At 50.6% G+C, this 13,482-nt stretch overlaps 1 protein-coding gene across 13 annotated transcripts in view; it reads right to left on the reverse strand.

Moving 5' to 3' along the window:
• Positions 1–1,709: 1,709 nt before the first annotated feature.
• The window catches only part of LOC101043099 (protein FAM156A/FAM156B), a 50,385-nt gene continuing 38,612 nt past the window's right edge, over positions 1,710–13,482 (reverse strand). For 8 of the 13 annotated variants that reach the window (XM_074391472.1, XM_074391473.1, XM_074391475.1 and 5 more), the window contains 2 exons: positions 3,553–11,460; positions 1,710–3,500 (listed from right to left, as the gene is read on the reverse strand). In XM_074391472.1, coding sequence (XP_074247573.1) covers positions 2,405–3,235 — 831 coding nt within the window. In that variant the 5' untranslated portion in view covers positions 3,236–3,500; positions 3,553–11,460 and the 3' untranslated portion in view covers positions 1,710–2,404. Of the gene's footprint in view, positions 3,501–3,552; positions 11,461–12,732; position 13,482 lie in introns of those variants that run through there. The other 5 variants (XM_074391482.1, XM_074391481.1, XM_074391483.1 and 2 more) reach the window with 3 other exon arrangements.

The raw sequence follows: 13,482 nt of genomic DNA on the forward strand, positions 1-13,482 counted from the left end.
CACAGGACACCGAGTCCTTCATGAGGGATCCTCACCATGACCCAAACACCTTCCTCTAGGACCCACCTCCCAACACTGCAGCACCGGGCGTTAAACTTCAACCTGACTCTTGGTGGGGATAAACACACCACGGCTAATACGGAGCACCCAGCCTGTGGTATTTCATGATATAGCGGAAGGACAGAGACTGAGACGGGGTCTGATCTCTCTCCCTGATCAATCAATCCATCCCCCAGAGCAGGGCCACCTCTGCGACTCCTCCTCCTGACCTCCCCAGCGTGACAGTCGACGAAGCCTGCAAGGGACAGAGGCAGGGTGAGGAAATGGAAACCCTGATGATTGCTGAAATGCTGTCACTGGCATCACGGACCTGGTGTGCCTGCTGGGCTGACTGAGGTGGTCTGCAAGACAGCATTTCGGTGGCTGGGGAGTCAGACAGAGGCATGCATCCCCGGCCACCACTTTAGGACCTCCACAAACTCTCCGCAAGGTGGGGATGACCGTACCTGTCCCACGGCACCGCGCGGAGGATTCGGCAACGGGTCTCGCCAAGACTTGGTACTACCGGCTACGAAGTGACCACCAAAAGCCCTGCTCCAGGCAATTCAGCCACAGCCTTCGCAGAGGTGAACTGCTGAAGGGGGCCACCTCCGATCCCAGCCTGCCTAGGTTCGTGTGCTAGTTCTGCCGGTGCCATGGGCTGGTTCCCTGACTTCTCTGGTGTTCTGCTTTCCAAATTCATACAGCGGAACTGAAAATGTTGCTAGAGGATGGGTCTGTGGGAGTGGAGGAAGGTAGCTAATATGTGCAAGTGGGGAAAACACTGTCAGAAGCCTAGGAAACATCAGCCAAAGGGCAATGCCTCGAGCCCCTTTGAAACCCTCTCCAATTCACTGGTCTGCATTTAGGCCTTTGTGTTTCAAGAAGGAAAAGCCCTGCTTTTTTTGTTTGTTTGTTTGCTTTTTTACCTTCTCCCTGGAGCTGGGTCACTTCAACTGTCAAGCTCTCTCACGAGATCCCAGCGTCAGAATCTAAGACACTTACTTGTTTTCAAGCCACTTCTGTTAGCAGTAGGCACACAGACTTTCGCAGCGAGACAGCTCTGGGGCATACCTAAAAACGGACTGGCACAAAGCGGAGTTTGCTTTCAGTTCAGAGGAGTCATGCGGGTACTGGCTGGGTTCACACCTCAGGATTCTGCAGAGGTTAAAAGAAAGGTAGATTTAGTCGTTGGTTCCTCCCGCAATCAAAAGACACCGATGTCTAAATAATCCCAGGAAGATTCTGGAAGAACCCAAGGACGCTCTGGTTCTCACGAAGCAGGTGCGAACTGCTGCTCAGGCTCACCCACCCGAGCCCACCACACCGCAAGCAATGGCCAGCCCCGCATCCCCCAGGCCGGGGGCACCAGCACCAGCAGCAACTTCGCAGGGCTCTCACCGTGGGCGGCGGACTCTGCTTCCACGTCTCCTGTGGGCAGGAAGCCTCTCTTCGAAGCCGTGGTGCTGCCTGGCTGCTCTGGCTGCTGGTCTCGCTGCATCCAGTGACTGGGCTGTGTTCTCTGGTGCCCTCCCTCCCCCGTTCCCAGTCTCCACAGCGTAGAGCTTCCCTCAATAAACCCGGATCCGCTGCTGGGAGATTTCAAGGGAGCCAGCTCAGATCTGACGAGAAAAATCAATACGGAGGAACAAACCTGAATTCTACACCTATTTTCCATTCCTACATATATTTATTTGGTATTGGTGATGAGGAACCCCATCAGAAATTCCTGCAAGGGAGAATACTGCTCGACTGTCAGGGGCAGGGTGACATTTATATACACGTAGCTTACCACATACATAAAAGTTTACGCAAACAGTACAGCGGCGGACCAGCAAGTTCTCATTGCACATCCCTTTCCCACACTGTGTTTAGCTGCCCGTTCTTGAAACTGGATCTCAGGGCAGCGCACTGCATTTCAGCAGGCCTAGTGCTGCTTCTCGGAGGCAGTCAACTCAGTGGTGCAAAAGCATATAGGACGGCGACAAGGCATTCACACTACACTGACATGTGATCTCTTACGGTCAGCAGGAAGGGAAGAGAGACGGAGATCCAGGGTGGGAGGGCGACAACATGCATCACGGGAGGCAGGTTAGACGCGGCGGGGACCGCTGGTACGCAGCGTCCCTTGCCACAGGATGCCTCGCGGCCATCCGAGAATGGCAGGCACCAAAGATGAGGACCTTCCTGCGGTCGGTCAAGCGTCATGCTGGGAGGATTCCCGCGTGTTCCCGTAAACGGGTCCTGGCACTCATCCGACCGCAGCTTGCTGTTTCGTCCCCAAAACGGTCCCACGCCCGGCCGCTGCCAACACGCGGGCTCCGTCTGAGTCCCTTCGGGTCTCCATCCCAGGTGGGTGCGCGTCTCAGTTCTCCTCTAACCACTGCTTGAGCAGCCTCTGAAACATTATCTTGCTCTCCTGCTGCCTCTCTCGCTGGCGCTTCTCCTCTGCCTCCTGCGGTTGGAGCGCCGCTTCAGGCAGAGGCCCGGGCTGGTTGGTACCTAGGTTGAGGGTCAAGCCACTGAGGCCCTGCACCAGCGTCTCCCAGGAGGAAGGAAGTGGGGCCCTGTTCCTCTCCCCAGGGATCCCAGAAAGATTCGGCCTGTGGCTCTGGCAGTATCGACATTCACATCGGAATCGATTCTGTCCTCTGTCACCTAACGGGGAGATTCTGGCTTCCCTCCCAACAGCATAGGGGGCCATGTGATCGCGGTGTCTCCTCCTCACGTGCCTCAGGAATGCTTTCTTCCTCTGAAGGAACTCCAGCCTCTCCCACCGCTGCTCTTCCAGCGTCTTCTCCTCTCTGTACCGCTGCTGGAGCAGCCCCTCGGGGAGAGGCGCAGAGTGGCTGGGGCCAGGGCCGGGGCTCAGGTTGCTGGGGCCAGGGCCCAGGCTCAGGTTACTGAGGCCAGGACCGGGGCTCAGGTTACTGAGGCCAGGACCGGGGCTCAGGTTACTGAGGCCAAGACCGGGGCTCAGGTTACTGAGGCCACGACCGGGGCTCAGGTTACTGAGGCCAGGACCGGGGCTCAGGTTAATGAGGCCAGGACCGCGGCTCAGGTTACTGAGGCCCATCATCAGCTGCTCCGAGTACGAAGGCTGCGAGGGCGCTGGGCCTTCCCGGGAAGTCTCTGCAGCTGTCATCGGGAAAGATTTAGAAGGCGATGCTGGATTCTGTTTCTGGAGTGGATCCATGGAGGTCTGGTCCCAGCTGGAAGCTCCACCAGGCCCCTGGGTCTAGAAAGGGTGGTGAAGCTGGAGGTTCTCAGACACCAAGAAGGTAGCGAGGAATGTGTGCAGGCAGAACCCAGACTGCAACGCAAGGTGACAAGACAACAAGAAAACACATGATTATTCATCTGACTCAAGCTCGCTCTCCCTCCACTTCCTGTGCGTCAAATGGGGATTATACAGACACCCCCTCCTAGGCTTCTTCTGAGGATGACGTGAGATCATACATCTCAGCGGCTGAGAATACTAGTGCCATCTAATAAAGGACTGAGAAATGATACCAATTAATGCATCCACGTGACCCGGGGTGCAAAAGGATGCGACGCCGTTCGGTGATGTTGATTCCCCGCTGACATTTTCCAACCCCTTCCCAAGCATCATCGGAAGAATAATCAGTGCGTGACTCACAGGTGCTCTCCCCATGAGCGTTCATTTTCATCCATTCACAAGGGAGACTTTTACTCAATTGCAAGCGTTTGCACCCTTTTGGGGGACGCACCCTTTTGCATGTTCGTCTTCCTGACCACTGGGTTTGCTTCCAGTCAAAAAGGCTGCTCATACCTGTGGGAATCGTCTCCGAATTCCTACTGTAGATAAGAATTTATTTTGCTAAGCAACAGAAGCAAAAACCCCCAGGAGACTTCAAACATACACGAATTCAATTAATCCAAAAGCTGGTTCTTTGAAGTGATAAACCCGTGGCAGGACTGACTGGGGAAAAAGAGGGCAAAGAGACAAGTTACCAATATCAGGAACGCGAGAAGAGATTTCACTGCAGACACAGAAAACATAAAATGGTCAACATCGTAAGAATACACGTGACTCTACAGCTTCACATTCCACAGGTCAGAGACTCGAAAACCACAAGCTACTGAAACTCACAGAGGATGGATTTCAAACACTGAACCGTGTGCACGGTCCTGGATCTTTTAAATAAACTGAATTCACAGGTAAACACATTTGCAAAGACATCTCTGGGCCAAGATAGTTTCTCTGGCAAATTCTAACAAACATTAAATGGAGAAATATCACCAACTTACACAACTTCTTCTAGGAAACAAAGCAGAGGGAATGCGTCCCACTGATTTTATGAGGCCAGCACCGCAGGGATACCAAGAAAATGACAGACCAATATTCTTTCCTAACACAGGCACCAAAGTATTCAACAAAAACCTAGCAGTTTGAATGGAGCAATAGGTGAGAAGCAGAATGAGCCACGATCAACGGGGTTTTACAGCGGGAATGTGAGGACTGTTCTTCCCACACCTGAAAATCCATCAATGTGATCCACAGATTGAGAGATCAGATGAAGAACAAAAATGACGGGATCACATCAAGCGATGCAGAAAAGCCATCTGACTAGATTCAAAGTCCACTGGTGATATAAAAACTAGCACCCTAGGGACACAAGACAACTTCCTCCCCCACAAAAAGGCCGTAAACAGTCAAACCTACAACTAACCAGCCACTCAATGGTCCAAGACTGCATGCTTTCTGCCTGAGGATGTGAACGGGGCAGGGACGTCTATTCAACATCACGCTGGAGGCCTAGTCAGTGCTATGATGCCAGAAGAGTCACGGCACGCACCGGAGACAGCAAGAAACCAAAGTACGCCTTTTCGTAGGTCATGTGATCGTCACATGGAACAACCCATGTATCTCCCCCAGACTCTCAGAGCCAGTAAGAGCTTAGTGCTCGTTAATGAGAGCTTAGCAGCGGACATGGGAGAGAAAGTCAACACATGGAAAACAATCCTATGAGTAACTGGAAGCCTAAATTTAAGAAAGAATACTGTTTACAAAAGCTACAAACACAGTGAGACGGTTACGTACAGAGCTTAAATACATGGAATGGGTCTGTGTGCCGAAAACTATTAAAACGGTAATGAAGAGATCAAAGAAGATTTAGTTAAATGGAGAGAAACAATGTGTTCCCAGATTTAAAGACCCAAGAAGGGAAAATGTCAACTGTCCTCAACTTGATGTATAGAATGAATGCAGTGCCTGCCAGTCAGAATCCATGAGGGACATTTACATATAGAAACAAGCAGATTCGACAATTCACGTGGAATAGCCGATGCTTCAAAGAGCAGAAGGGATTTAGAGAGATCACGTTATTGGATTTTCACATTTGCTCTAAAGCTGTAATAATGGAGATTGCTGGATTACAGGGGTAGACATGTAGATCCATGGAAGAAAGCAGAGTCCATGAATCCATCCACAGAGATGTGGCCAATGAGTTTTGACACGGATGTGAGAGGGAATCCAATGGAGAAAGGACAAGCCTTACGATACACGAGGCGCCGTATCCTCATGCGAGGAGATGCGCCTCAACCTCAACCTTTAAGTGCAGTTAAGGAAAAATGCTTCAGAGACCTACACGGCAAAGTTCAATACTAAGACTTTTGGAAGAAACCGTAGGAGGACATCTTTGTGAGGGGAGGCTAGGACATGACATGAGATGCACGATCCATGGAAGGGAAGGATGGATGAATAGAAGTCTGGCAAAATTTAAAACTCTGGGTCCGGCCGGGCGCGGTGGCTCCTGCCTATAATCCCAACACTGCGGGAGGCTGAGGTGGCTGGGTCACTTGAGTGCAGGTGTTCGAGACCAGACTGGCCAACATGGTGAAACCCTGTCTGTACCAAAATACCTAAAAATTAGCTGGTGCGGGGGCACATGCGTTTAGTCCCCAGCTACTGCGGATGCTGAGGCAGGCCAAACACTTGAACCCGGTAGGCAGAGGTTGAAGTGAGCCGAGACCGAGCCACTGCCCTCCAGTCTGGGCTACAGAGCGAGACCCTGTCTCAAAATCAATCAATCAATCCATCAAAGACAATAAAATAAAACCTTGGCTGTGTGAGAGCTAGTGTGTTCCGAGAAAGAAAATCAAAGTTGCACTCCTGGGAGGAAATGTTTGAGAATCATTGACCTGACTGAGATCGCACATCCAAAATACATGGCACATTATCAAAACTCCACAATAAGAAAATCAACGCCCCAACCAGAAAATGGGGGAAAGACTTGAACGGGAGCACATGAAACCGTATTTAACATCACTTTAACCCCGTGAGTACTGGCAACGCCAAGCGAGGAGAACATGCTGGGCGACTGGAATTCTCATACTTTGCAGCTGGGAGGGCGAAATAGCAGAGCAACTTGGAGAAGCACCGTGGCAGTTTCCTGTAAGTGAAACAGATGTTTACCATAGGATCCAGCCATCCCACTCCTGGAGATCTACCCTAGAGAAATACAAAAACTCAGGTTCACAAAAAAGCCCGCACGGAATGGTAAAAGCAACTCGATGCAAAACTGCCCCAAACTGGAGAGAGGAAAACATCCTTTGGTGGAAGGCTGGCTGAACACCTGTCATCTTCCACACAGTGAAACTGCTTTTTCAGCCTAGGACAGAAGCATCCAACACTCACTCGACACGTTCATCAGGCCAAAAGAAGGAAGCCCACCTCACAAGGCCACAAACCATATGGTGTCACTGACATGACACTCTCCCCAAGACAAAACTAGAGGGAAGGAAACAGATCACTTTTCACCAGGGATGAGGGGTGAGGGAGGGGTAACCGCAATGGGGCAGTTCCAGGGAGTGTCCTGGAGTGATGGGACTGTTCTGCATCCTGACTGTGGTGATGGGGTGACAAGAACGTAAGCCTGTGGTAAAGCTCACAGAACTGTACTGCTGAGGGAAAGAAGTCAATCCTGCTGTAGGCTAAGTAAAAAAACCCAACGGCATATTTTGCAATAAGGGTATCTCTCTGTATTCTCTCTGTATTCTTTTGATAAATACATCTTAGATGAATGCAACCAAAAATTGACATTAAATGCTAAACGGAAACTTTAGACCAGCCTCCCAGGCTCTATTCTTTTGACAAACTCGGAAGCCAAGAATTCACTCATTTTCTTGAGAGGATACTGGTCCTCTGAATGTTTGTTCACCAAATCGTGGCTACCAGCACACATAGGGGTAGGAAAGAACCAAATCAGAAACAGTTTGAATATGTACTGAAGACACACACACACACACACACACACATACACACACACACACACACACACACACCAGAAAGAGTTAATCTTTCAGAAATTGAAATCTATCTTCCCTATGAGTTAGTTCCGACATTCTTTGGGCCACCACCACCATCTTACACAGACACTTATGTGTGAAACGTGTGGAAAATGATTTGTTTTTTTTTTTTTTTGAAACAGGGTTTTGCCCTTGTTGCCCAGGCTGGAGTGCAATAGTGCCATCTCGGCTCACAACAACCTCTGCCTCCCGGGTTCAAGCGATTCTCCTGCCTCAGGCTCCCGAGTAGCTGGGATTATAGGCATGCACCACCATGCCCAGCTAATTTTGTATTTTAAGTAGAGGTGGGGTTTCTCCATGTTGGTTAGACTGGTCTCAAACTCCCGACCTCAGGTGATCCGCCTGCCTCAGCCTCCCAAAGTAAGTACTGGGATTACAGGTATAAGCCGCCACACCTGGCCTTTTTTTTGGGCGGGGGGGGAGATGGAATCTCACTCTGTCATCAGGCTGGAGTGCAGCGGCGCAATCTCGGCTCACTGCAACCTCTGCCTCCCGGGTTCAAGCGATTCTCCTGTCAGCCTCCCGAGTAGCTGGGATTACAGGTGCCCACCACCATACCCGGCTAATTTTTGTATTTTTAGTAGAGATGGAGTTTCACCATGTTGCCCAGGATGGTCTCGATCCCTTGACCTCGTGATCCACCCACCTTGGCCTCCCAAAGTGCTGGGATTACAGGTGTGAGCCACCACGCCCAGCGGGAAAACTATCTTTACCCAATTACCACCCAGCCAATTTTCAGGTGTCACAAGGATTCTCTCAGGATCTATTTCTACATGTAGAAGCTAATTCTCAGAGAGAAAAACGTCCTCACAACCCTTTCCCCCCTCTTTTTTTGTTGAGGCAGGGTCTTGCTCTGTTGCCCAGTCTGGAGTGCAGTGGCAGAATCTCAGCTCACTGCAACCTCCGTTTCCTGGGCTCCGTTGTCCCTCCAGCCTCAGCCTCCTGGGCAGCTTACGCTACAGGTGAGAACCACCACGCCCGGCTAACTTTTTTGTTTTTTATAGAGATGGGGTTTTGCCATGTTGCCTAGGCTGGTCTCGAACTCCTGAGCTCAAAGTGATCCTCAGGCTTCAGCCTCCTCAATTGTTGGGATTCCCGGCATGAGCCACTGTGCCCAGCCAACACCACCTTTATAGAAAGAAATGAGGGCTGGGCGTGGTGGTTCATACCTGTAATCCCACCCTTTGGGAGGCCGAGGCGGGCTGATCACCTGAGATCAGGAGTTAGAGACCAGCCCGGCCAACATGGCAAAACCCCAGCTCTACTGAAAATACAAAAAAATCACCTGGGTGTGGTGGCGGGCACTTGTCGTTCCAGCCACTAGAGAGGCTGAAGCAGGAGAATCATTTGAACCCAGGAGGCGGAGGCTGTAGTGAGCTGAGATTACACTACCGCACTCCAGCCCGGGCAACAGGGCAAGACGCTTCCTCAAAGGAAAAAAAGAAATACGAAGATTCTGGAGACGTCAGCTGACAATCAGGCTGCATAGTCACTGCTTTTTTCTCTTTCTCCCTCCATCAATTTTGTGAAATGAAACATTTTACAGTCCTATGTGTAGGTTCATCCAGAGATTCTCAAACCACACCCATGGAGTCGCTCATGATCCCTGACAGAGGCAGTAAGGGCAACGAGGTCTAGAGAAGTCCCCTGTGTGTACGGAGGGGAGCAGCTGCAGCAATACATGTGACTTCCCTTCCTTCATCATCTCACCAACGTCACTCCTTCAACAGGCAGTTGCTCCCCGGGAAAAGATCTCGTATAAAAAAATCTCTGCATAAAACACCACAGCCTCAAGTTTCCTGCCTCAGCTCACGCACCTACTGAAGAGAGGGAGGGACTACTGGAGACAAGGAACCCAGACAGTTCCTTGAACTCAGCCGTCAGACCCGCAGCATGAAAGGTGATGTCTCTGGGAACCGACTCTCACTGTGATGGTTTTATCTGGGAACTGCTCCCTCACTGTGATAGTTTTATCTGGGAATTGATCCCTCACTGTGATGGTTTTATCGGTCAACTCGGTCAGGCCTGGTGACTGGCCCCCTTTGGTCAAACGCTACTCTAAATGTTGCTGGGAAGGGATTTGTGGACGTGATTAACATTTATCATGAGGCTGGGCATGGTGGCTCATGCCTATAATCCCAGCACTTTGGGAGGCCGAGGTGGGTGGATCGCGTGAGGTTACCAGTTCGAGACCAGGCTGGCCAACACGGTGTAACCCCATCTCTATTAAAAATAAAAATGATCCAGGCGTAGTGGTGGGTGCCTATAGTAGTTTGGGAATGCCATGGCCCCTAGCAAGACTTTCACGTCTCATTCACCCTGCAGGACTCAGCTGAGATAGCACTTCCCCCCGGAAGCCTTCTCCAAGCTCCTAAAACACCCTGTATTTCCCTGTCCTGGCTACAGTCCCACTCAGCTGTCAACACATAGTTGTCTGTCAACCCCCTAGCCCTGGAGCTGACAGAGGCCAGGGACTCTGTCTTGTTCAGCCACCACAGAGCCTTGAGCCCAGTGGACATCCACATTCACAAATATCTACCAAAGGAAACAAGGAGAATACGGGGCCCGTCATAAACATCTCACTGAGTATGTCAAGTCAACTCTGCAGAATCCATGTTTTTCCATGTTGCAAAGGCAGAAATTCTTGCATGGAGAGCTCAAGTAACTTCCCTCAGATCACACAGCCACTCAGCGACAGAATTCCCTCCCAGGTCTCCCTGATTGCAGATGCACACACCCTTGGTGGCATTGTCTCTCTGGGTGTTCAGCCTCCCCTGACGCCTAAGTGAGAAAGTCATCCCGAGGGATGAGTTCAGACAGCAGAGTCCTGGGGGCTGAACCGCGTGTCCACAGCTGCCCGGGGATCGGGTACAACGCTGTGACTCCTTACTCTCATTTTCTACCGGCCAGTTCTGTTCTTATGCTGAAAATGCTGCACCTCTCACACCTCTCGCACCACCCACTCTTGTTTGCTTCATTTCTCCTGTGCCTTCGAGAAAGAGAACAGCTAAGCAAGTGAATCCAGACTACATCCTGGAGATGAGCGCCAGGAAGAGCTTTGTGTTTCTTTTACAAATTGAGCCAGTCCTATGTGATGCTTTTTTCAATGTTCCAAATATGATATGAGATCCCCTTATAAAATGTATTTATTTCCACTTAAAGACACAGATTTCATTTAATAATCCCAATGAAACACGGACTTTTTTTTTTTTTTTTTCTTTTTTTTGAGACCAAGTCTTGCTCTGTCACCCAGGCTGGAGTGCAGTGACCCGACATCAGCTCACTGCAGCCCTCACCTCCCGGGTTCAAGCAATTCTCCTGCCTCAGCCTCATGAGTAGCTGGGATTACAGGTGCCGCCATCACGCCTGGCTAATTTTTGTATTTTTAGTAGAGACGGGGTTTCACCATGTTGATCAGGCTGGTCTCAAATTGCTGCCTTTGTGATCTACCCGCCTCGGAAAGTGCTGGGATTACAGGCATGAGCCACCGCGCCTGGCTACATGGACCTTTTTCTGGAAGTTCCAGAATCCTACAGCAAAATGACTAAGATCTGTGTAAGGTCTCTGGGTGCTAAAAACTGTGCTCCTAGTCTCGTGCCATGCCAGGGGAAAGAGTCTGACTCTTAGCCATGCCATGCCACACAGATTGAGGAAAGAGTCTGTCCTACACACGGCTCACTGACGTCCTATATTTTGGATGCCTACACAGATTATCTCTGTCCTGCTGGGTCTGGAGTGGAGGAGTTGTAATTCTTAGCAGCTTTGTAACAAAAGAACAGGTGGTCAGTGAAGCCAGCAATGCCTACTTTTAAGAGAGAAAGAAGAAAATGAAGATAGCAGTGAGGCACAGTGCTGGCGTCGGGGTCTCCCAGCAGGTGAGTACACAGAAAAGCAGCAGGAGTACAACTGGGAGTCCAGGGAGGGCCACATTCTGAGGGACCAAGACCAGTGGCTAGAGCCGCAAGAGGAAGACAAGGAGCAAGTCTCCTCTGGTGAGGAAGGAGCTTACCTAGACTTGACCAAGGCAGTCAGGTCGCTGGGTTCACAAGGTCGATGTGGGTGTAGGTCGAGTGACTGCTACACCTTCACCTATAAAAGAAAACAACCTCACTGGCCAGGTCACATTCCTCCAGGTATTTACTGACAGCCCACTCCATTCAGCGGTGCCTTCAGTGAACTGCCCAATGCAGACCCATCCCAAGGACAAGTCTCAGTCAGAAACAAAATGCTGTCCAAGCAGCCAGGAATGGTGGTTCACACCTCTAAATCCAAGCACTTTGGGAGGCTGAGGGGGGAGAATTGCTTGGGCCCAGGAATTTGAGACCAGTCTGAGCAACAGGGCGAGACCACCATCTCAACAAAATTTTAAAAAATTAGCCAGCCACAAGGCTGTACACCTGTGGTCCCAGCTAGTGAGGAGGCTCAGGTGGGACGATCATTTCAACCCAGGAGGTTGAAGCCAGTGCAGTCCAGCCTGGGTGATAGAGTGAGACCATGCCCCCCAAAACAGAACAAAACAAAAAGACAACCGTGGCAAGCATGAGTCACGGGGGCTTCTGACACAGAGGACGTCAAACCACCATAGCCCAGGTGGTAGGAACAGCTTCTCCCAGGGTGTGGTATTATATATATGATCTGCCCCAGTTGCAGATGAGGTAACAGGATCAGAGAGTAACTTCTGAGTAGCACTGAAGGTCACACATCTAGGCAGTGGTGGTGACCATTTCTCACTGAGGTCTGCTGAAATACAGAAGTCACTCCACTATTTGTGACACCAATCTCTCTTTATATTGGCACCTGTTTTAATTCGCATTCACTGACATCTACTTACCTGCGGCTCCCCTGACCTTCACATTCTCCTAAGTGGCTAAATAGCATATAGTTTTTTGTTTTTTGTTTTTTTGGGTTTTTTTTTAGCACATCAGGCCTTTCCATTAAAGAACCTAAATTTCCAGTGCTAGGCACGATTGCCCAGCCCGGAACTGAACACTTATCTGCAATTCATCTTCCAACTACACACTAAGGAAAGGAAATGGATTACTGCCATTAGGTATTTCACGAATTCTGAACTATGATTTCAAATGTAACCACTGTCCAACCAGAAACAGTAAAAACAGTGCTTCCCCATGAAAAGCGTTCACAGGACATTTTATTAAATGCCAAAGCGTTCCAGGTAAGACACACTGCCCCTTTGACAGGGAGTTGTTGAAATTCTGCTCCTAAGAATATAGAAGTCCTTTCTCTCTCCATTGCTAGTGCCCTGATAAGCCCAACCAAGCAAGGCCATTCGCTTTTTTTTTTTTTTTTTTTCCAAGCAAACACACCAAACCACCCTCACACCCACGCACAAATCCAACGCACCCAACGGGGATATGTCAGTAGAGGGAAATGGCATTGGAGATGCAGCTGGAAATCCATGACTACTCAGAGCACCACATTTCTGATGGCACAGAGGGCTACCGCCCATGGTGGCCTGTACTCCAGCAAGGTGGAGGGCGGAGAGGCCCTCCTTCTCTAAACCTAACACCCTACCGCTTGTGCGGCTACTGGACACAAATGGCCTGGGCCATTCACTGCGCGGGAATGCAGGAATCACAGTGCCCATCAAACGCACATCTCATATGTCACATCACGACCCTCCCTCTGTCGCACGTCCTAGAAAGGGTTTGCAGGACGGTTTGCTTCAAAAGGGGCAACGCAGTCTTCCTTGAAAACCCTCCAGTCGCGGTGTTTCCTGCTGTGCGGCGGGAGAGGAGGTGGGGAAGGAGATGATGCCAAGAACACGGTGATTTCTAAACCTGTTGAACAATGATTACAGCCCAAGTGTAGTCCCGCCGGCTACAAACGCCCGCGGGAAGTCTCGGCATCCTCTTTCTCCGCTGAAAAAGGCCACCCCCCAAGCAGGGAAAGAGAACAACGCCACCCCTAGACTGCATTCCTACAGTGAGGAGCTAAGGGCGGCGGCGAAAACCACCCGCTTCCTCCGAAAGCCCCGCTCCTCGGTCGGCCCAACCCAGGGATTCGAGTCCCAAGACACGCCGGCCTGTGCTAGGGGCAGCCTCGGTGTCGGCCTCTGGCTCTCTTTCTACAAATCTCTCTCCCACCCCCCCC

Source organism: Saimiri boliviensis, chromosome X (assembly GCF_048565385.1).
Source record: "Saimiri boliviensis isolate mSaiBol1 chromosome X, mSaiBol1.pri, whole genome shotgun sequence".
Taxonomy (NCBI): Eukaryota; Metazoa; Chordata; class Mammalia; order Primates; family Cebidae; genus Saimiri; species Saimiri boliviensis.